Source organism: Lupinus angustifolius, chromosome LG08 (assembly GCF_001865875.1).
Source record: "Lupinus angustifolius cultivar Tanjil chromosome LG08, LupAngTanjil_v1.0, whole genome shotgun sequence".
Lineage (NCBI taxonomy): Eukaryota > Viridiplantae > Streptophyta > Magnoliopsida > Fabales > Fabaceae > Lupinus > Lupinus angustifolius.
The window spans coordinates 15,672,944-15,696,163 of record NC_032016.1 but is presented as its reverse complement, the minus strand read 5'-3'; the positions used below and the strand labels follow the sequence as shown (position 1 = coordinate 15,696,163).

General features: G+C 32.1%; 2 protein-coding genes across 3 annotated transcripts; one reads left to right on the top strand and one right to left on the bottom strand.

The window, feature by feature from the left end:
- On the top strand, positions 5,142-14,230 carry LOC109354908 (la-related protein 1C-like). Of its 2 annotated transcripts, none has more exons than XM_019597716.1 (7): positions 5,142-5,256; positions 5,406-5,931; positions 6,688-7,243; positions 7,322-7,466; positions 7,556-7,646; positions 13,449-13,520; positions 13,670-14,230. In XM_019597716.1, exons 2-7 carry the CDS (start codon positions 5,431-5,433, stop codon positions 13,856-13,858), a joined length of 1,554 nt encoding a protein of 517 aa, XP_019453261.1. In that variant the 5' UTR covers positions 5,142-5,256; positions 5,406-5,430; the 3' UTR covers positions 13,859-14,230. The 2 variants fall into 2 exon arrangements, with proteins under 2 accessions (XP_019453261.1, XP_019453262.1); XM_019597717.1 differs by having other exon boundaries at positions 5,142-5,291.
- On the bottom strand, positions 15,576-21,814 carry LOC109354907 (GDSL esterase/lipase EXL3-like). Its single transcript, XM_019597715.1, has 5 exons — positions 21,424-21,814; positions 18,228-18,358; positions 17,867-18,100; positions 16,888-17,143; positions 15,576-16,010 (listed from the first exon to the last, which is right to left on the bottom strand). Exons 1-5 carry the CDS (start codon positions 21,704-21,706, stop codon positions 15,820-15,822), a joined length of 1,095 nt encoding a protein of 364 aa, XP_019453260.1. The 5' UTR covers positions 21,707-21,814; the 3' UTR covers positions 15,576-15,819.

The following is a 23,220-nucleotide window of genomic DNA, read 5'->3' as shown; positions in this document are numbered from 1 at the left end:
AGATAAACTCAACCAACAAGTTTCTAAACAATGGCATTAAGCAAACCATATTCAGAAAAAATAGAAGAAATCAACAATAAAGAAACCGAAAATGCATTAATAACAGAACCTCAAGAGTTGTGATACATCACCAAAGGAACTTAGTCCAGAAATTTAGCCTTCCATGGCAATGGAAGAACAAACCGAAAATGAGAAATGAAGAAGGGGTGAAACCCTAGCAGAGCAAAAAGAGGGAAAACGTAAATGACTTTTTGTTTCAAAATGAGGCAAATATGAAGTGTGTGTGTTTGGAGTGGGGAATCCGAATTTAACCCCTCCAACACACATAAACCGAATTGGGCCTAAACAATGGGCCCAAAGCCAAATTACAATAAAAACAACTCCTAAATTAAAAATACAATCTTCACTTCAACACATATCCTCGACTTCCATAATGCCAAAAATGCCATTGGTGCCAAATGTGATCTGAAAATGATAATAGATTTAATCAGGCCAAATAATCCCAAATTAACTCATTTTAGGAATATTAGTCCAATAAAGTCTAAAACACTAAACCATGTGAAACAAAGTCAATTAGGCACCAAGAATCATCAACCATGCTAAATTAAGGTTATGAATAATGTGTAATATATTGCTCATCACAAATATATGTCTATGTCATTTCATGGTTGTTTAAGTTCAGAAATTAACATAGATAACATTACTGGTCATGTACTGTAGGAGCAACTTTGAACACTATGTGAGTTAATTTTATCCGTTGACAATGCAAGGCGTAGATTTCTTGATTCTTGACCAAAACTAGGATAGTCGTGATCAATTTTTCTCCATTGAGGAGAATCTGCAGGATGCCGAAGCTTGCCATCTTTAATCATTTCTTCATCATACCATGTCAACTTCTTTGCATCTTTGACATTGCTAAACATATGCTTAAATCTTGCTTTGATGGGAAAATACCATACAACCTTTTTGAGAATTGATTCTTCCTTCTTATATCGTGATACATTACATTTAGGACAAAACATTAATGAAGCATACTCATTAAAAAAATAAGATGCAATCATTTTCACAAGCATGTATCCTAATGTAGTCCATGCCTATAGAGCATAATATTTGTTTTGCATCATAGGTTCGAGAAGTGAGCACATTATCTTCCAGCAACATATCCTTCAGAAGCGCAAGCAAGTCGGTAAACTCTTATCAGTCCATCCATTAACAGATTTCAACTTGTACAACCTTGACACTGCTGTCAATCTTGTGAATTTAGTACAGCCATCATATAATGGTTTCTCGGCATCACTTATCAACCGCTGAAATATCTCAGGACAATCCTGAAGATCCTCTTCGACAACGTTTGCCATTTCCTCGAAATGATCTCATCATTAAATCCATAACGTCTCTCGTCTCACCATGTCTTGTCCAATATGTGTAACTTTGATCAATACCATGGCACACTAAATGACCTTTTAACTCATTTGGAGTAATTTGGTTTGAGTAACAACATCTTAAGCAAATACATACAATTATATTAGGGTTTTTAGTATTCTCAATTGCAAATCTAACAAATGATTTCACTCATTCTTCATACTCATCCGTCAATCTATTGGCACTCATCCATTTTTGATCCATTTTCTATTAACAAAAAATATAATGAGCGTAAATCCCTAAAGCTTGGAATTAAGCTCACCAAGCAGAACAAATGCATTATTATGATCGGAACCCTAACTCATAATGTAAGCTAAGTGAGTCGGAAACCCCAACTCAATACAAGCTAAATGAGTGAAATCACCACTACGCCAGAATTTGTATTTAACAATGTACATTTAACAATGCTTATGTATTGAACGATGTTAAATATAAGGCGGAAAATAATTAATAACGCTCATTGAAGAAAACATTGTTAAAGGTGTTACCTTTAACAATGCTTATTGAAGAAAGCGCTGTTAAAGATCATATTTCATATATTTAACAACACTTCTTCAATAAGTGAGCGATAATTTTTCAAATTCAAAAACAAAACCTAACATACAACAATACACATATCAATCAGTTTATTATTTCTCTTATTTTTCTTCTTCTCCATGACATTTTTTTATCGTTTTTTTAGTTTCTCTCTTCAAACAAGTTATCGGTTTTTTATTTTTCTCTTCACGCATAAGGTAAATCGTTATCTTATTTTTAGCTCATTTATTTCTTTTTGATTCAGTCTTGATGTTTGTATTTACACCAAAAATAACAAGTCTTTATTTGTTGTGAATTTATGCAGCTATGATGTTTTAGGATTTTGGCTATGGTTCACTAGTTTAGAACACAAAGTTTGAGTGTAATGGTAAATATTCTTTATCAATTGCTGCTAATTTGTATTTTTTCATAATTTTTGCAATTTGTTTAGAGATGACATTTTTTATTTATATTTGCAACTTGCGTTGATCATTGAGAAACACATGAACACTCTGTAAGGACTTGCACATTAAATGAGAAAGAATGAACAATTTGCGTAAGATCTCATTACTAATATGTTATTTTATAGTATTGAAATATGTTAAGGTCGAATGTAGCTGGAACTGTTGATGATTTAACAAATCTATTGTAAATGTGGTGGAGTTGGACATGTTTGTCATGTGTTTGATAGAATATCTAAGAGATATTGTCTTATTTAGAAAATAGACATTTAACAGCGTTTGCTTCAGTGAGCGCTGTTAAATGTATACTTTGTACAACGCTTTAAAAAACGATATTAAATGTTTTATTATTATGGCGTAGTGCACTTTCACTCATTTATAAGGTAAATATTTATAATTCAATACAATCTAAATATAATGTAATTAAAAGGCAAATAATTATTTTTATATATATGAGAACGTTGATCACAAAATCTCTCCACAAGAAGCTTAGACATGTCTAGCTATTTTTAATATTTGAAATTCATTAATTTAGCATTGTAAATTACCAAGTTTGTCATATTAGTTCATGCCTTTATAAAAAAATGATAAAACCTTAGTGTGCTTGAGTTACATTTGACCGAGTGTATCACATGTATGTTAAGTTCTAACTTCCTACCTACATGGCAAACCATGTTTTTTTTTTTCTTCTTAACTTCCTACCTACATGGCAAACCATGTTTTTTTTGTCTCACATGTATTTAATCCTTAACTTAATAAAAAAATATCCATGCAGTAATGTAACCATACTAAATTCTATTTAACAACAAAATAAAACTATAAATGTTTAAAACCCAATCTAATACATCCCATTCGTAGAAAATATAGTATAAACTAAAGTATACTAAATTATACTAGACTTATAAGATGATAAAAATATTTATTTTTTTTGGAAAAATATTCTTTTCAAATTCGTTACAATTTTTCTCCACCCACAATTTTTTATCATTTGTCTTTTTTAGTAGAATAGAGACTTTTATATCATTTATACTTCATTCTCCAACCAATACTTTGACTATAGTTATGTCACATTGCTTTTATAATTATTTTGAATTCAATAAATATATCAATTATAATTAAAATCTGAGAAAAATGTATCTACTGATTGTATATGAATTTTATATATCGTCATTCATCATCCGTCATTCATATTTAACTATCATTTTCTTTAAAAATGTAATACAAATAAATGATAAATAATATATTATATGTATATAAATCTTTATAATATTCCATTGCTTCCGACACCTAATATTACACCGTGTCATCTCTCTAACCCAGCTTTAACAGTCGGTGCACAACTCAGAATCGTAGGTGTCAGACTCCCAAGAGTTCATTCAGCTGCTTCTCCCTCAATAAAAAGCCACTACTGTTCATTGTATAAACTAGTAGGAAACTCGTGAATTCGCACGGGTGATAATATGTGTTGCATGAATTTAATTAAAGATTGACAAATTAAGTTGTTAATAAAAATGATACTGATGATTACTTACTAAAACATTGTTTATAATATTTTATTGTTGATGTAAAAATATTGAGACTATGAAATGGTATTAAACCTATAATGTTAAAATAATGAAAAATGTTATAACCAAATATATATTATTGATATTTTTTTTATAACCAAATATATATTTTAAGTTATCAATAATGAATTAATTTTTTTAGCTATTAATCATTTCTTTCAATAAGTGTTGAATCAAAAATCCAATCATTAACTTATGTTTATATTTGATTGCAGTGTGAAATTGTAAAACACGGTTAGTGATAAAATAATATATTTTTATAATGACTAAATATAAATTATCAACGTTAAATATGCCTTAATTTTATCCTCCTGTAATTGTGTTGATTTAATATTTAGATATCCTTTTGGGGAAGTACATATTCAGGTACTTTTCCATTGTTCTGTTAACTAAATTGTCAATGTTGTGTTATTTCTTAATCCCAAATATATTCAATTATTATTTTACTCCTCAATTTTCAAATGTATGCATGTGGGCTTAAATGACATATTGGTCATTTATATTATAATTAAGTTATGTTTGCCTTTTATGTTTTTAAGGTCTATTTTTGTCCTTACATTTTAGAATTAAATCACCAATAATCACGCTAATCGACACAGTTGAAAATAACATCATTTTAATCCTAAATTTCATGTTCATCATCCAAACCCAAAATGACATCATTTATATACATCATACTATTCTTAACCATGGTTCCAAGAAAGACAACTTTAAAACATTTTTAAAATTTAAAGAACTAACATAGAACATTAGAAACATAAAGAATGAATACTAAGAAATAAATAAAGGACCAAAATAAAAAGTCATTCATGTTTCATAGATAAATTTAATATTGTTTTTAAATTTTGTACTTTATCCCTAATTTTGCTGGATAACTTTACTTATCATGTAGCGTGCACACAAGAAACAAAAGTTGGTTCTAACTAATTTTAGTCAATCTTTAATTGTATTATTTGGTTATTGGGAGGAGTTTTCTATTTTTTATGTATTATTAGTTGATTATCTAGAAGACTTTGAAATTGCTTCTAACTAATTTTTGAGTCAATCTTTAATTTTATTATTGGGTTATCAAAAAGAGTTTTGAATTTAAATTAGTTGAAATTATAATCAAATATCACATAATATCTTGAAATATTAATTAATATTAAATTATAAATCACAACACAATAGGGTTTGGTTGGATTGTCCTTTTTTGTATCTAAAAGTGTGTTTTGTTTTGTGTTAGTAGTTGCAAACGGGAGAAAGGAAGATAGGTGGCACAGAAAGAGATCACAGTGTTCTTTGCCTTAACAGTAAGATCCATTCTCTTTATCATTCATCATAGTTCGTTATTCTCATTCTACCCACACAAACCCTAATTCTTTTTTCTTATTTATTTTTATTCATCGTTGTTTTCGTTTTTACTCTGATCATCAATCTCTTCGATTTTTGTTTTGTTTAGATTATCAAAAAAGCCCTAACTGCCAATGGTTACCGCACCTGATTCTTCCTCTAACCACCACTCTCCGACCAGTGCTCCTCCGTTTCCGGCGGTGTCTGGGGACTCCAACAGCCCAAAGTTCCCTCCAAAAACCCTCACTTCTCCCTGGGCTCAGGTTGTCCGTGGCGGCGACGGGGAATCAACTACTCCTGTTCCGCAATCGCCTCCGCTACCTCCTCCGACGTCATCATTGTCTTCTTCGTCATCGTCCATCGCGCCGGATCAGCTGATGTCATCTGATTCCGTTGAGAATTCTAACTCTAATACTGTTGCTGCTGATGGTGATGGTAGCGAAGGCAATGTGGGTCGTGATAAGAAATCGGCTTGGAAGAAACCCTCAAACGGTGTCGTTTTCGAGGCTAGTCTTGTAATGGGTGATGAGTCGTGGCCCGCTTTATCTGAATCAACCAAAATTTCTGGTAAATTGCAACCTGATTCCTCTTCTTTGAAGGTGGCTGCTGAAGGATCATCACTCTCCTCTTCTCAGGTTAAGTTCCAATACAATAATTGCACTAATTAATGTAGTGTTTATTAATTATTATTTTTCGTTAATTGTTGTTTAATTTTTTAGTTTAAATAACTATGTAAAGGGATAGTAATAAGAATTATGGAACATAGATATACTCTTCAAAATAGTTGTCTCTATTGTCTGACTATATTTTACAACCTTTTACTTTTTAACTTTTTATCATTATAAATGAAAATCCCACTATAATTTGATAGATGTTAGTATTTTATCATTTTATTATATTTACAATGAGTTATACTAAAGTATTATTTCTCTCTTTTAATTTAAGAATTTTGCTCTTATACTAATTTTTGTTTTGTATTGTAGTTGTGTTGGGTTTTCTAATTTGTCATATCCTTGTGCTCGTGCTGTATCCTATCTGTTTCTTGTGTCATATCTGTGCTTCCTAGAAGAAGAATCCTTTGTTATCTTTTGTTGTTTAATCTGAGAAACTTATTGTGGCTTCCTCGTTTCTACAAATTGTGTTTTTTATAGATTTGGTTTATGATGAGTCCCATACATGGCAATGTAATAAGAGTATAGATGTGGTAAAAAATAAATATATTATAAAATTCTGTGTATTGACATGTTTTGGGATAACGAGAGTAACTCAATTCTGATTATGTGTAGCATTGTCAGAGTACGTCTTCATAAGGAAGGATGCTATAAATAAATAAATAGTGGTGGTGACTGGTCAGTCTTATCTTGTTGCGTGTTCTTTCCATTATTTTATAGGCCCCTGTAACTTCACACTCTCCTCAGAAACAGGCTTCTAGTAATGCAAAACCTAATTCTGCGACCAACTATAATATGCCAAACAGACAAAGATCGGTGAAGCGAGGAGGTGACAGCAACATTGGGTCTGGTCCTGCACTGAGCAGCTTCTCCAACCCTTCCCCACCACCACTGCCGCCCTCCTTTCCGCTATATCCGGTCCGTCCAGGTGGCTACGGCATTCCAGACCATTCTCCGAGGGATCATTACCGGAACAATAATTGGGATACAAGACCACCGGCTGGTGGTTTCGTGCCTACAGTGAATGAACATCAGGGTTCTTCTCGCAGGGGTAACTTTGGGCCCCATCTACGTGGAGATGGTTCCTATCATAATAATTATGGAAGCCGGCGTGATCAGGGTCGTGGAAATTTTGCTAATGCTAGAGATGCTCATGTACACCAACCAAGGATGCCTCCTCCAAGGGGAATGTTGAGGCACCCACCCCCTAATTCAGCTGGATTTGTTGGGCCCCAACCCATTGGAGGACTCTATACCAACCCTTTTGGCTTCCCGGGTGAGTTTATCTCTTCTTTTCACCAATTCTGATTCTACAAAATAAAGTCCAACTAATGCACCTGCCTTTTCCTTTTAGAGTTCTCTTACTTTCCAACTCCATTATTTGATCACTTTAAGGGCAGGCCGTTCTTTACCCATGGCCCTCCGTCTGCAATGTTCTTCCCTGCTGAAGAATCTCCTCTGACCAATATGATAGTCAACCAAATTGATTATTACTTTAGGTAATTTTATTCTGTTGTGTATTATGTAGTTTGTCAATAAATCCTTGACTGTTGCATTCTCAATCCATTCCTGATTTATTTTTTTGCAGTGAAGCTAATTTAGTGAAAGATGATTTTTTAAAAGGCAACATGGATGAACAGGGTTGGGTTCCAGTTACTTTGATAGCAGACTTCCCTCGAGTAAGTTAATGGTGCTCTGTTAAGCATTATTTCCTGCTCTTTTTTTCTGTAGAGACTTTGAATATTTATATTTCTTGATTGAATGGTATTTCTTGATTGAATGGTCGAGTAAACCCTTGGTTTGCACTAGTGTTTTATGTACACTGACTTTTCTGTGTTTGGCCTCTATAAATTGTTGCTTTTGAGGATGGGGATTTTTCCGTACATAGCTGAAATTAAGGTTATTACATGGTGCAACTGTAGAACATAATGTTTTTCTCATGGTATTTTTTGCATCTATGCCTTTGTGCAATTTTATGGTTGATAGCTACTTTGACTCTATATTTCATCCATAAAGATGCATTTTTTGTCACTAATCCCCCCTCCCCCCAAAAGATATCTCATCATTGTTGAAGCAATGCTCTATGACTGTTTGGCGAGGATGCACTTATGACTGATTGTTGTGAATCCCGTGCAAGTTTGATATTTGTTGTTTGGAATTGTTTTGATCTGTATTACTTTCGAAATGTTGCTCGTGCAAGATATTTGGATTTAAATTTTTGTAAATAATATTTGCCTTGAGATTTCCATAATATATTGAACATATACAATGACATTGGTAAGAATGATGGATTGTACCGTTCAGGAAATATATGTTCAATGACCTTAGACATTGTGTTTGTTTGTTCTGCATCCAAATATTTTCTACTTTATCTTTTGTAATTAGATTATTTTATTATTTGATTAGTCCTTTCATATACTGCCACAATTCCGTTGTCCTTTGGCCTTGAAATTTTCATTTTGAACATAGTTATTGCTTCCAGTACGACTATGTGCTTGAGCTTTATATCTGCTGTTTGTCCTGTATTTTGTACTTTTGTGTTTTTCACTTCTCATGTAGTTGAGCTGCATGGAATTTGTGGTAGAGGGATTCATGCTACTGAATGTTATTTTAAATGTCAGCTCTTTGCATTGATTAGTGCAATTATTCCTAATGCTACTAAATGTTATTTCTTATGTGCTTGAGCTTTATATCTGCTGTTTATCCTGTAGCTTGTACTTTTGTGTTTTTTGCTTCTCATGTAGTTGAGCTGCATGGAATTTGTGGTAGAGGGATTCATGCTACTGAGTGTTATTTTAAATGTCAGCTCTTTGCATTGATTGGGGCAATTAGTCCTAGTGATGATGGCTATTGCAAGATAGCAAGTGCTGTTAGTAGCTTTGTATGTTAGTCAAGAAAAACCGAGGATCTTTTTTTGAATGTGAATGTTGAGAACCCAAACAGCAAATCATAGGAAAATAAGACAAACACGGTATATTTGAGAAGGAAAAACAGGGAATAGTGTATTATTTAATGAAAAGATGATGAAAAGCATTTACAATAGAAGATTATATTGCCACAAAGCAATGCTCCTAATAGAGAGTAGTACTCTCTATTCCATTCTTAATAGAATGATCTATTCCCAAAAAAGAAACCCCCTCCTTCTCTCTCTTGCCTATAAGTAACAAAAAAAATATGCACTCAATTACCCTCCCTCATTTTGTCCCTTTGCTCTTGCCACCTCAACCTTTTTCACATGTCCCCTTCTTTACCCGTCTAGTATTGACTTTACAAATCTTGGTCCCATTTTCCTCATCTACCAATCTGTTCTGGATGCTAGTTGAGCCCATCCCTGCATTTGTGGTTCTAACAGTGAACAAGTACAATTTTGGGGACAAGTGAAACAACTGCCATGTAGATAGCAAAGATGAAAAGTTTTCTTAACGTTTATTATTAGAGATCAGTTAGTGGGAGTTAGATATGATATTGGTGTAACTTGATCATTTCTTTGTACATTATTCACCAAAATAAGCGGTCAAGGATTTTTGCTTCATTAAATTGTGGACACAATATATTAACCATGACTGTTAAAGTGTAGAATCAACCTTGGAGCAAGAGGGGAGGGTAGGATTGTAGAAGCTGTGGAGTGTAACACGAAGCGTAACTCCATCTAAAATACAAAATTACTCTTAATGGCACCATGTTTTTTTGTTTTCTTGAGTTGAAAAGATGCAACATTTTAGGGTTTGCTACGTTTTATTAGTAGTGATTATGAAAATTAGGATTATGTTGTGGGCTTGCCGGCTGGGGCGACTGTGGCTGGGAAATTTAGGTTAAAAGCGTGTAAAAAATTAGGTTTAAAGTGTTGGGCTAGGCAGCTGGGAGAATTGGGCATGGAAATGGATCAATAACCTGAACACTCGGGTCAATAACTTGCACGTTGGAAGTCTTCTTCTCCAACACGATTTGGGCGGTGCTTCAACAATTCTATCCTTCAAAGCGTCACCTCACAATGCTCTCTCTGTTGAACGTGTTTTAGCTCGCTCCAACCCGCCGTTCACCCTCAAAAGCGTTGTATCACACACTTCAACGCTTTGGTGCGCGCTTTTAACAACAATGATATTAACAAATGGAAATTAGTCAGATTTTTTGGTACTGAACTATTGATGGTTCTTTAACTCAAACATATGGTTGAACTACTTGCATATGGATATAATTTTAATTTATGATAAGTTGATAAGCTATACTGTGCCATCAAAGGTTGGAGAGTGATAAAATTGGAATTTTGAGAAATCGTCTGTCTATTGTTATATTCTGCTTTCATCATTTTAGCCTTTCTAAATAAATAAAGTTTTTGATCACTTATCTTCTTTTAATAATGTTCAATGCTATGCTTGTTTGTAGATGCACATCGAATGATTAAGAAAGACTTAGAAATCAATATTTTGTCAATGAACATGATTTATGATATAGCATATGGCTTTATTCAATTCATGTAGCCGTCCTCACCTAGTGGGATAAAGGCTTGGTTATTGTTGTGATTATATTTTATAATAGACATGTACCAACAACCAAGCCTGAAACCCACTAGGTTTTATAATAGACATGTAAGAGAGAGAAAGAGTACAAAGTGTGATTATAGAGGCATAGGGATTGTCTGGGACTTTACATAGGTTAGAAGCCAAATCTGAATGATCATGAATGCATGACAATGAAAGATCGAGTAATCTAATTCATTATCTTTTTTATAGAAACCAAATGTTCATGGAAATCGTATAAACAAGTTCTTGAAGATATCCTTTTTACTTTCAAGGGTATAGTTATGTACATTTACCCTCTCAGACCGCACTAGGTGGGAGGCTCGTGTCTAGACCATCCTGTGATAGAATCAAAATGTGTTGTAGTGGTACCCTAAGTAGTAAATCACACGTGATATTGGTGGGATGGCGGCATAGCGGAGGTTGCCAGCCCCTCAACACTATGAAACAACGGATAGTTGTGCAGCCAGCTATCGCGCCTGTAGCAGACTGAATAGTGGCAATTTGCTTTCCCAAATCGTTGCTCCAAGTTGCTTGTTGGAGGAAAACCCTAATTTTACAATTGAGAAGTCATTTTTGCCCTTATTTTTTAATACATGGCATGAGTTTTTAGTAATTTAACCCTCACCTTTTATAAAACACGTGAATAGCAACCCAACCCATCCACAACCTTCATTTCCCATCCCTTCTATAGAACACCTTCCCTTCCCTTTTTAAACCAGCCCAACAACAACGCTTCTTCTCCTTCCATGTTCGTTCCCTTCCCTTCTGCACATTTCTCTCTTTACACTTTCTACACCTTCAAAAATGTCTCGCTTCCCTTCCTTCTAACACTCACTCTGATCTCAGGTAGAGATTCTTCTAACTTTCCCTTCCTTCGTTTTGGAGTTGCACAACAATGAATTCATCTCAACCTCTCCTTACTTGTAGTTGTCATTTCGCTGCTTGCTTTCCCTCTATATTGTTTTTGGTGCCAGCCGCTATCCGCAATTGATATGCTTTTTTGATCTGTCAGTAGTCAGCTTATGAGGTTATGTATGATGAGGTCAAGACAGCGTGAGAACACAAGACGAAGTCTTAAAAGATTTTCCTATAGGATTGCACTAAGGGTCAACATTGAGCTCCCTACCTGTTTACATTTGTCTTGAGTATACTCACTGAGGATATCCAAAAACTAGTCTCACAAAGCATGCTTCCTGCAGATGATTTTGTCCTAGTTGAAGACTCAAAAGAGGAATTAAATAAGAAACTAAAAATGTGGAGACAAACTTTCGAGGCACACGACTTTTGTATAAGTCGAAGTATGACAATGAATATGAAAGTTTAAGTTTAGCAAAGAGATGGGCACACCCTACTGTAGAGATAAAAATTGTAGATCATACCATAACACAAGTCTCTATATTGAAGTACATTGGGGAAATTGAAGGAGATATAAATCATAGGATTCAAGTGGGCGAGTAAAATAATGGGGCGCTTCAAGTGCCATATGTGATAGAAAATTGCCACTCAAGCTTCATGGAATATTTTACCACACAATTATAAGATCCGCAATGTTACATGAGATTACATGTTGGACTGTAAAATATCAACAAGAGAGTAGACCACATGTAATAGAGATGTGAATGTTGGATGAGGGATTGAGTGGACACACTAGGCAAGATATGATTATTAATAAATACATTAGGAAGAAGGTTGAGGTAGCTCTTGTTGTAGAAAAGATGGTAGAATCGGCCTTAGGCGAATATATCTAATGGAGGTTAGTCTAATTTCTAGAGTTAGAGGGAGGCTGAGAAAACCATAGGGAAACAATTATGTTAGATTTAGAGATCAATGCTTTGTCAATGAACATGCTTTATGATAAAACATTATGATGTTGTCTAACCCATGTTGCTGACCCTACCTTGTGAGACTAAGACTTTGTTGTTGTTTTTGGCATATGCCTTTGATTAGGGTAGTTATCAGAGCTAAATAGTGGTGCTATATTGGTGGAGTCCTTTGGAGCAGCCCTCTACTGCTCCCGAACTCCTTAGCCTTTTGGGGCTTCTATAGCGGGTAAGTTGTGACAGCAATAACAAGAGAGGCACTACTATTCTATGTTTGCACTTCTTTGTTCTGCAACATATTTATTTTTTGACCAAATATTGGCATCCCATGCATAATTTCACCCAAGCTCACCCCATTTTCACCCAAGCCACACATTTTCCTGCCAAGCTACCCGCGTTCCTACCAACCTCACCCTCTTCCAGCCAAGCCATCCCCTTTCTGTCAAAGCCAGCACTTTGCAGCTTCCCCAGTTCTGTGTTGACTTTTTAAATCTCTTAATCTTTTGGTGTTTTCTATCTTATTTATTTATTGTCTTTTTAACTTCTACAGAAAGTCCCCAGACCTACATTGGAACTTGTATTTTGTTCAACCTTTTTTAGCTATTGTGTTTATATTTTTCAATCTAAATCATGTAGAGATATTATATATTAAAAAGATGACACTGGATTCTTTTCTTTTGGGAAATTGACATGATTGTCTCTTTACATCTTCACTCTCTTGTTTTGGCATCCAAAAAACAGAGGAGACCTGATGGGGCTTTTGTTAACTATTGTAATTAACTGTGACCTATTAGAGACTTGTTTTATAAAAGTAGTAATATAGTTTGTTTTTGCATGATAGAAGCTTAATGTGTCTTTAGGCTATGATGACTGTGTCTCAACCACATGCTTTTTAAGTATTAATTAATGTTTAAAGGTATAAGTTTTGTCTATTTTTAGTTTGTAGCATAATGTGTTTATTATATATCATTTGCACTGCATCTTACCAATCTTCAGTATAGTGGCCACTCGGCAGTATGCTATACCACTATAGCATTCATTGGCATTGGTTACTCTTTGCCGCTTTTCATACACGACTTAAATTTTCTTAAATATTACACACCTTCAGTTTGTTTTTGCTCTATGGATTATCTTTTTGCAGGTTAAAAGTTTGACAGACAACATTCAGGTGATACTGGACTCAATGAGAACTTCCACTGTTGTGGAAGTACAGGTAAGTTCTCATTTCATAGTATCTTTCATTCCTCTATATCTCATCATCATGCACTATGCACACTTTCTCTTCATCCCCATGTAGTGTGAGGTACCTCTTTAAGGTTAAATTAATGATACTTTATTTCTCTCCCTCAACCCTTGCTGTAGGGTGATAAGTTAAGGAGGCATAATGAGTGGAAGAAATGGGTGCCCTCTGCCAAACTTGAAGCTGAGTCTGGTTCATTATCTCCTGGTGGATCAAGAAACAATGATGTTGCACATGATTTTCAAACCATGACCCTGAATGAAGCAACAACTAAGGAGGAAGGTCCAACAGAGTCTTCAAATCAGTCCTAATCCCAAATGGTGATGCTGCAGGGAACAGCAACTAAAAACTCTACTTATATAATCTACCCCACCCTAAGTTTCTGGGTCTTGTCCACTGTGTCCAGTATTCAGCCATATGACCTAAGATTTTAAATTTATTTTATTTTTATTTTTTTGGTGATGGAAATAGAGGCTGTGTGGAAGTTGATTATTTCTACAATTACAGCACGATTTTGATAGTAATTTGGAATCAAGTAGTGGAAATAAATAAGAATTCTTCAGTTTTTAAGGTCCAAAGATAAAGAGAGAAATTACTGAGACATACAAGAAAGCAGAATTTTGATTGGCGTGGATTTAATGAAGTTATGGATTTGTATATAAGTATGCTCTGGATTATTTTTTTGATTGCTTATGGTATCATTTGCTTGTGGGTAAATGTCTCCTATCAGGTGGTTTTTTGTGCCTTTGGCACTCTCTATTAGCTTCTTGAAATCTTGTTCTGGAGGTGTAAAATATCTTTTACCTTCCAGTAGATTTGTCCTGTGAATTGCTGGTTTAGAAAATAAAGGAGTGGGTGCAAAAAGCACCAACCATAAAGTATTACTCATATTTGATTTGTATGGAGCCGAATCCCAAGAAAAGAAAACAGATGAATGAGTGTTAAATTCATGTCTACCCTTCTAAAAGTAAGATATGATGGATTTATTTATTGCTATCTTGAATGAGTGTTAAACAATTTAACTTCGTATGACTTTTATGTTACACTTTTTGTGCATTGAACCCTTCTCCTTATCTTCTCTTTCTTGCTCATCTTTTTGTATCACTTTTATGTTACACTGTTTGCCTATTTAAAATTCTACTTTTGGTTGCCTCTCCTGTTATTTAAATAATTTAAAATATTTTAAAAAAACAGGTTAATTTTTAAAAATAAACATATCCTATAATAATTTATGATATAATATTATAATATTGTTCGATTCAGTAGAATAAATATTTGATTATTGTTAGCATATATCATTACGAGCTTACTAGTAATTACGGGTGAGCAGGATTTGACCTTTTTTGCTCACGTTGTGGTGATTGATCATGATTGGACCTGAACAGGGTCGGGTCTCATTGGGTCTAAGGCCAGTTTCATGTTCAAAAGTTTGACCCGTTTAATATTTAGGATCGGGTAGGGCCCAAACATGACCCGGTCCGACTTGTTTCATGATTGCTCACTTACCATGTTTGTATGTATCTTTATCCAAATGTGTATAGATTATTGACACCTTTTTGGTCAAAAGCATCATTGATTCTTTAATTTTTCATCATATATATGATTAATAATATATATACATATATCACTTTATATGTCAAATTATAAATTTCATAATAATTAATAATATTGAGAAAACTTTATCTAAAATGAGTATGCATTATATTTAATATGCTTTAAGATTGGATTCGAGTTTAAAGCCTAACCTAATTGATATTTAGGGTCGAGTTAACTTTGTGTTTAGGACTGACTCTGAGTTCAAGTAGACAAATATTTAGGGTTGGAAGGAATAAACCTTAACCCTACTGAATCCATCCCCATGTTCACCCCTCCTAGTAATTTTCTCATCACTTGCAGTATCGTGCATGAGCCGAATCCAACACATTACTTTTTGGCATGTGGAATCTGCTTTATCTTTGTTTGGTGTACTTATGGTACCCAGCATGAATAATAATAATAATAATAATAATAATAAATACATGGGTAAGATAGCAAATAAACTCCAACAGTACTGAATTTTATTATGAATAAAAACTTGAAAAGATTTCCTAGGAATAATTGGGGACAACAATATGGGTGGCCATAATATTAAATCTACGAATAGTACTTGACAAACACGCTCAACTCACAAACTCACAATAAACTCAAAGTATTCAATCACCTTCTTCAATTCGCTGATATCAATATAATTGATTAATTAACCAACTTGGCCTAGGAAAACTTAACCATGAGATCAATGCAATCTACTAATGTAATTTTGAAGGGCTTGACTTATGAGCTTTCTGTATACACTTTCAGTAGGATGATAACTATCCCAAAAAACATATTCTGAAGGATTAGAACAAGTTGTACCCAAAGGGTTGCATAACACTGCAACCTCTAGTTCTCCTGTGCCACAACAACCTCTGTCTGCAACTTTGTACCCTGCAATTCAAAAACATACATGAAATAAAAGCAAATATTAGAAAAAAGTACTAAGGAAATCATAGATGATGCTTATTGCATATTATTTGGTTTTATAAGCATGTTGGAAGTATTGTGTACGTAAATAAAACATTAATGTAACACTATTTTATAAGCAACAATGTCTGAATCTTCTAGTCTTCCTATGGTAGAGTAGAAAGAGAAGATAAAGAGAATAGAAGTTGAAGAATAAGATCATATTTCTTTCTTTTGGTTTAGGAGAGAGTTTCAAAAGAGATGGTGAAAAATGTAGTGATACCCAACAAATTTCTTTTTCCTCTAATGTGATGAGAAAAAGGGAGAGGAAAAGTAATGGAGAAAAAACATTTTTTTCGCTTTCTTTACTATACAACATAATAATAGCACAAAAATCAATTCTATTTCTTATCTTTTTAGCTCTTTTCACCCTATTTGTCACATATTTCTCTCTTCATAATTTATTCTTTCTGACCTGAATTTGAGAATTTACAAATTCTATAAGATCTTTAATTCATGATATTTATACAGAATCTTGTTATCTATACATCCTTGCGGAACATACTTTACACTTTCTCAACACTTTTGAGACTTAAGTATGGCTATTTGGTACTAGAAATCTAAAAAATGTAACACAAGTTTATAAGAAGCATGCATTTTCGTTTTATAAATTCACATAGATGCATGATTAGGTTTGCTAGCTTCAACTACACAAAGATAAGATTTTTTTTTATCAGTCAATTACTAAATGTTAATATGTTAGTATTTGTTGTGGGTGAGATTTAAACCTTCAACTTCTTTCACTTAATTCCTTAAACCCTTCACATCGTTATGACTCTTACAAAGATAAGATTTTAATTACCGTATTTTTGGTAGTTGACAATGATATCGAGTAATGAGTTGTAGATATCAATGTAAACGATCCTGCTATTGGGTGAGTTAAGTGCAAGAGAATCCAGTTCCTTTGAAAGTTTGGAGTTAAACAACTTTGCTGCATAATTGTACTTTTCTGCGCATCCTCTTACAATGCCTCCAGCCAAAGTTCTCTGTGATGGTACACATCCAATTGGTGGTGCACCAAGTACTGCAATTCTACGTGCTCCAAGCTTGTATATTTCCTTCCCAATGAGACAAAAGAAAACTAACATGGTTAGGTATATTTGATTTTATATGCATAGAACAATTAACTATATTAATCAGGGTAACTGGTGCTTTAACGGTATGAGTTAAGAAAGATAAAATAATGAAAGTTTATACTCTCTCAATCTTATTATAATGCACCATATAAAAATGTTTTCTTCTCCTCTTTATAATGCATTTTATGATTTTTCATGGAATTAAACACTTAATGTTATTCATATATTTGCCCTCTTTTATTAAAGAGTGTAATATATATACATTATCGTGTAAAAATTTATACACAATCAATACATCATTATCATTTATTTGCATTACTTTTATTTAAAAGTTAATAATCATCTAATGTAAATGATATATGATACAATAATAATAGTAAAAAAAAATTTTACATGCATGCTTCGTTTTCTCTTTATTAAATTATCAACAAGGTGCGATCTTAAATGAAGGTAAATTATAGCATTGTAATATTTCCTTTTTAATGATTTTTAACTAAATTCAACTATTTTTATTGGTTTGTATAATTCGTTAAAAATATTTTGTAATAAAAACTATAAACAAAATTAGAAATAAACTTTTTTTAAGTAGTGCTCTTAAATGGGTAAAATTCTTTTAACTCCTATTTTTTTATTTTCACAAATCACAAGTTGATAACTTGGTATTATAGGTTACCTATATGTTACCAAAAAAAACCTGAACCCTACCTTTACGAAGTTAGAGGCACCATTGATCATGAGGTCAGTGTAAGCAGGAATGTCATACTGTAATTGTCTTGCATGAGCAACAAAATAAGTGTTTGCAATGTCATCACTGCCTCCTACCACAACATAAAGACTCTTTTCTATTATGAACTTTGTTCTTTCTTCTCCCACAATTCCTTTCAGCTTCCCTATGTATTCTTTGAACATATCTAGTTGAGTGGATAACGATATAACTGACTGGTAGTTGCAATGTCCAAAACAAATTAGAATACAGAAGTATACATATATATATATATATATATAAAAATATGTGTGTTTTTATATTTTTATACCAAAAGAAAAGTAAAATGTTTTTTGTATATACCGCTATTTGGGGTGTTAAAGGATCATATCCTGAAGCAGCTGAGGCAAAGCAGACACCGGTAATAAGATCACTGGATTTGAGGTTTGGATCCATATATGCAGGCAAAAGCTCCTTAATACCAAATTCTTCAACTGTAATGAAATAAAACTACTTTACAAATAAACAATGGACCAGTAATATATTTAGAACCTTTGAAGGAAATAGTTGTTTTATTTCAATTCTAAACTTTCTTCCTTGGAAATAATCTAAGTGAGAATAAATCTCAAATAAAAATGGTTAAAATAATAAATTTTAGTCATATATAATTAGTTAAATTAAAAGTTAGTTAATGGTCAAATAATCAATTAAAAAATTATGTGCATTTATCTTCTAAACTTGACCATACAAAAAAGATATAATTATTCATATTATTTTTTCTCACTCCTCACTCATTTCCTTCTTCCCAGTAGTTAAGCATGTCTTTCGTTTGAAAGGAAGAGAGAAATGGGGAAGAGAAGAAATGTGTAAATTTAATTGTTTAAATGAGAAGAAACAAGAAGAAATAAAGAAATATATACCCCTATATCTAATAAAATAAAATATAATAAATTTTAGCATATGGGATATTTACTATGTTGAAATAATAGATTTGTTGGAAGGAATTGTATTGTTGATAATATCTACCACTTTTTTATTGGATAGAAAACACAATTGATATACACCACCAATTCCATTCCAAAATAAAAAAAAAATATATCTATGCACCTAAATAAAGTATGTAACTCATAGTATACTGATTTGATATTATAAAATAACTAGTTCTTTTTGGGATATATGGTTGTTCCTCTCAACAAGTATTATTTTCAAAAGTCGAATCATTAATGTTTTATGCATAAACCTTTTTTATTATTTTGTGAAAATTGATTGTCAATTAATTAAAAAGTTTTAATTAATTAAAAAATATCACTTAATTAAAAAGAAATGTCATAAAAATAGAAATTAATATTTTTATATTATTTTTTAAAAAATTGATTGTATAAAAACAAATAGGCATTATTATTCCAGGACTCTATGTTTGTTCTTCACACATAAACTCCTTTTCTCTATGGAGTTCTCTCTCCAAAATGGAGAAAACATAATTTTTGGTAGGTTCCAGCAATTAATTTCCTGTCTTTACTCAAACAAGGTGACCCTCCCAATCCATTCTCCCCCTCTAAGCCCCTCATAAACATCCCATTAGACAAAAATAAATAAATATATTTTCATAACATATAAAATTTAATTGCTTTATTAAGTTTTTTAATTTAATATCAAGATAATATATTGAAAACATATAAATCAAAACTGTTCTTACATTGGAAAATGATTGTTGAATATCATATCATTTCCTTCCTAACTAAATAGAAATTATTAGGTTATCTGGGACTAATAATTCATGCTTTACAAGTTTACAACCATCCATTACTAATTTTATATTTTCTTTTAGCTCATGTATTAATTAATTAATGGATAGTTTGATAATCTTGCAAAACCTAATAATTCCAGGTAACACCTACAGTTTTGCTTTGGAAGTTGAAACTGTAGCTGTCTAAGGAATCAGATAGGGTAGATGAAAGACTCTAATAAGTGCATAGTAGAGTATCCAAAAAAGTTGCCCCATTCTGAAATTCATATACAACAATGAAACTCTTGTTTCATTTCCTTTTGCCTCTAACTTTTGTTCTCACATCTTTAAATTGATAAACAAATGCTGGGCTTTTTTGTTTGAGTTAAAGTGGTAAAATTAGTGTAAGCGACATTGATGTCAATATTCTTATTCTAATAAGAGTGGAATAGAGAAAAAAATTGTAACATCTTTAAACACTGAAAATGCATGACAATTAAACTCGTTTATTTTGCTATGTTTTGTCATTTAAAATAACTTATTCTTTGTATAAGATATATATAGAGGAGAGATTCGTTTACATTCATTCAAGTTAAATTATACCAGTTATACTTAATATTATGTGCTTTAATTTGTTTGTACCAAATTTTCATAGGAATCACCTCAATCATATGAAGTTCAATATCAAATAATTAACTCTCAAGTCTCTACCTTTCACTAATTCCAGGTCCAAGAACGTTAAACTATACATTGTGTCTAATTGCAAAAATGACAATGATTTCAATATTTTACTTTTTTTGTTTCACTCACATCTCTTATCATAAAGAATCCATTTAAAATTAATTTAGCTAGATTTTTATCTTCTTAATAAGTTTATAATGAATTGGAGGACAAAAACGAATTCAAATATGACTCAAATAAAAAAAATAGTTAAAGTTGGTATATTTCATAAACTTGAGGGGTGTATCATCACCACAAAGTACTCACTTCAATTTTATTTTTTTATAATGATGAAAGACCTGGGTTATTAGGAATCAAGTTTAAGACTGATAGAAATTGAGATCTTATCTAATACTACTATATATATGTGAATAAAAGAAAGAGTTTATAAATTTTAAAATTATTTAATTTAAAAATAATTAGAATTTTACACCCTTACAAATTTAGTAAATATTATTTGTCTCAAACCATGTTTCAAATCATTTTCCATATTAATAATATGAAGTAAAAATAAAATAAAAGTATGAATATTTAATTTTTTTAACTAACGTGATATATTTTTATTGATATGTAACAAGATTTGAGATATCATATATACGTTATTAAAGGATATGCAATCAGGGAATAGTGGTAGTTCTGGCACCCAATGTATGAGCTAATTTATAGTATGCTAATATAGCTATGCCAGTCTCTAATGAACACTATTTTCTCCTTATATGTCCAAAATCTAAAGATATTCAACTGTCTCTTTACACCCAATAAACGTGAGAGAGAGAAGAAACACATCACAGATTTGGACCTTGTAATGATAGAAAAAGTAAGTCTCCAAACATGTTGGTAAAAATTGGCTATATTTAGCTCTGCTGATATTTAATGAAAGATGGAAAAAAAAGTTCATTTGCAAGTTTGCAACTTCACATGGAGGCTTCTAAGAATAGCAAAAACACCATTTTTTTTGTAGCGTCAAAAGTATTTTTAACTTTATAAGTAAGAAATTAATTTCTTTTAAGATGTGTGACTGACAGTTCCAATAAGTGTCACTCACAATAATCATAGACATTTTAGTCATACAAAAATAAAAAACACCATTTAATGAAGAGAAGAAAGAGTTACCTAATAAATCTGAAGGAACTTTTCCATCACAAAATCGACCGGTTGGAACACCTCCTTCAAAATCTTTTCCATAAGGAGGGAAATTGCTCTTGACAAGTGTTTTTATGTTGTTGTTGTTGCCAGTGTCAACAATGGAATCTCCAAATGCTATCACTGCTGGATATGTAACATTTGGTGGAAGCTTAAACAAAGCCTTGGTTTTATAGCATAGAGTAAATAGTAATATGAAATGAAGCATAAAGATAATTGGAGAAGAACTAAAGAGCTTCATAAACAAAGCCATAGAAACTTTATCTTATGTTGTTGTTCTAGCAAAGACTTCTTAAGTTAACTCCAGTGAATCAAGGTAGGGAAAGACAAAATATCAAATAATATAATCTTATGTCGGTATTCAAGGGACCTTATGTGTGTATATATAGTGTATAACATTTATTGCACAAGAAATGATTAATTGTATCCAACGGTTGGTTATTATTAGACATGTGAACTTTTGATGAAAACATTAAATTTAGCACTTTTATTATCACGAAACTAAAGTCATTCACATAGTATAGAGCTAACAAAAGGCTCAAGGATTTCACGAAATGCAGTGCAATTTATTATTCCTATGGCGTTTTCAGAATTTAGAGTGGTAACATTTAGCATTATTCAGTGATAAAGTAATGTAAATGTTTAGAAGAAACTACAATTTCTTAAGATAACAGTGTTACAGACAATTGATACCTTCCAGATGTTGCATGCCATTATTGAATTTATTTTTGGTACTAGTAAGGATATTTTGTCACATTTGTTTGGTAAGGAACTAATTTCTTTTGAGGTGAGTGATTGTTCCTTCCAACAAATATGACTCACATGAATTGAACCCTTAACCTTTTTTGTCATCTTATGATCTAACAAGACCTTATATTGGTGGTAATTGATACTATTCAATTTCCTAATCAAGGCAGATAAGGAAGGTGGCTTTAATTTCGGAAAGAAATTCCATATAAATATGCATTGGAAAAAAAATATTATTTCACATTACTTTTTATTCTATTTTTCAATATTTAGTTATGTTAATTAAGAATATAATCATTAAATAATTTATTAACATGGATGAATATATTCATATATGTAATTTTACCTATTGGCCCAAGGGATGATTATCGTGCATTTATGTAATTTTTTTTATCGTGCATATGTGTTGTCCGTATCCGGAACCCACTTTGATTAATCCAAACTCAGAAAACATGGGTTAAGATTGAACAATGCAAGAAAGAGAGAGAAGAAAATGTGCAAGATTTCCACATAAAAAACTAATACGAGGAAGCAAAACTTTTTAAACACCTATTTTCTTTTCATTCACAAGATTCTCTACGAGTTCTCTTAAATGTTATTTTATCACACATTTTACTTATAATATTGTACACTTTATAAAATAATTATAACTGGAGTCATTTTATTTATTACTAATTTTAATTATATTAAATAAATAAAAAATATATGTGTGTACTACGAAAGTATAAGTTATATTTTCCCCTACTTTGACCCAGACTTAGGTCTCTCGCTTTCTTTGGGAAAGACCATGGTTTTCATCCCTTGGGCCAATAGGTAAAATGACTTTTTCGGGATATAAATATTAATAACGTGCCGTACTGAAAACAACACATATACAACTAAGAGACAGGGACATGTTTCTTAGAAATTAAAACATGAATTAAAGTGTGTAATTAGGTATAAGGAAAATGCTAATAACTTAGTAGCTTAAGGTATCCATTGAGAAATAAAAAAGATATTTTTACCTGAAGGGTAGGGAAT